General features: G+C 39.5%; 1 protein-coding gene across 1 annotated transcript; it reads right to left on the bottom strand.

Annotated features, from left to right (window-relative positions):
• Positions 1–403: 403 nt before the first annotated feature.
• Positions 404–1,078, bottom strand: LOC124544481 (achaete-scute complex protein T3-like). The gene has a single exon (XM_047123062.1). The coding sequence runs from the start codon at positions 1,040–1,042 to the stop codon at positions 404–406; it is 639 nt and encodes a 212-aa protein (XP_046979018.1). The 5' UTR covers positions 1,043–1,078.
• Positions 1,079–1,455: the final 377 nt, after the last annotated feature.

The raw sequence follows: 1,455 nt of genomic DNA on the forward strand, positions 1-1,455 counted from the left end.
ATTAATCAACACAGTAAATTAAAATGATTTACCTATATTTATTTATTTTTCAAATATTGAATTTGAAATTCATAATAATTTATCAAGTAGATATATTTCTATTCTTTACGTCATAAAAATAAACTTAAGCCACACTCTACAACAACTAAAATTTCATTTGAACCTTTTGCGTCCAATATGTATTAATATTCCATGTATATGGATATAACATCTGGATTTAATAAAAAAATGTCACGTAATTGAAAAAAATATTTTTATTCATCACTTAAATAATTAAAATATTACAATAATTCAATATATTAATTTTTTCACAGCCATATTTACATTTTATTTACAAAACGGAGAGCTCTATTATAACTCGACGCTCGATGACTAGATGTACACAGTTATACTACGAGATCCCTTACTTCTGCTGCCACCACGTAATTGCATCGAGTAACTCATTATCATCCACAGTGGCGGCTTCAGTATAGCGGGCGCCTTGGTAGTAGTCGTCGGTTGTGGAACAACTTGTAGACACACCCGATGAACACTCCGAGTTGGTAGGCGACGGCACTGAGTCGGAGTACGGCGAGTTCCTTCCACCAAAGATTCCCTCATCGAATTCACTATGTGGGGACGTATCCATCACAACTTGACTCTCCTGAGTGATACCCAAAGCCGCGTCGCTGTCTTCGATCATGTTTTCCAGGTACCGTATGTACTCGACGACCATCCGTAACGTGTCTACTTTACTCAGCTTCTTGCCGGTGCCCCGGCGAGCTCCGCCGGACAGCGCGTTAACGATCGCTGCAGGCAATCTCTTCCTTAAAGCGTTGAATCCGTCGTTTACTTGCTTCACGCGGTTCCTCTCGCGGGCGTTCCTCCTCGCGATGGAGGCTGCCTGTGCTCCTGAGTAATTATTTTTATAGGTGTATTTCTTGGGTAATGTACAATCCATATCCGAACTCTCCTCGGGGCTCGGAGCGATTGGTACAAATTTCGGTAAGTCGTTGTTGTACTGCGACAAGTAGGATATGCTGTAGTTATTGCTTTGAAGCATGGCGTTATTATTTTCACAGTTATGGTAAGAGCTTTAACGTTCTCGACTACGAGGTAATGAATGAGGGCGATGGGCTCCTGCGGCTCTTTATATGGCCCACCTGGACAAAAAAATGAATAGGGAACACTCCCACCCCTATCCTTTTTTTGGGTCGGTACCTGGATTATAATATTTTCGAAAAGTGAGCGAGTATCCCGAACTTCGTACACGTGCCGATACGAGCCCGCCGTCCGATACATATACCGATATATTATTTTATCCGTTTGATTACTTACATTCGTTTTAATTAATTAATTATTACCACATCAACTCATTTATCTCACATTCAGATGGTGTGAAATGTGGTCTCATTATAAATTATTCAATTTGATTGTACTGAGCTCATATAAAAAAAATATAATTAGTAATGAGAC

Source organism: Vanessa cardui, chromosome 4 (genome assembly GCF_905220365.1).
Source record: "Vanessa cardui chromosome 4, ilVanCard2.1, whole genome shotgun sequence".
NCBI lineage: Eukaryota > Metazoa > Arthropoda > Insecta > Lepidoptera > Nymphalidae > Vanessa > Vanessa cardui.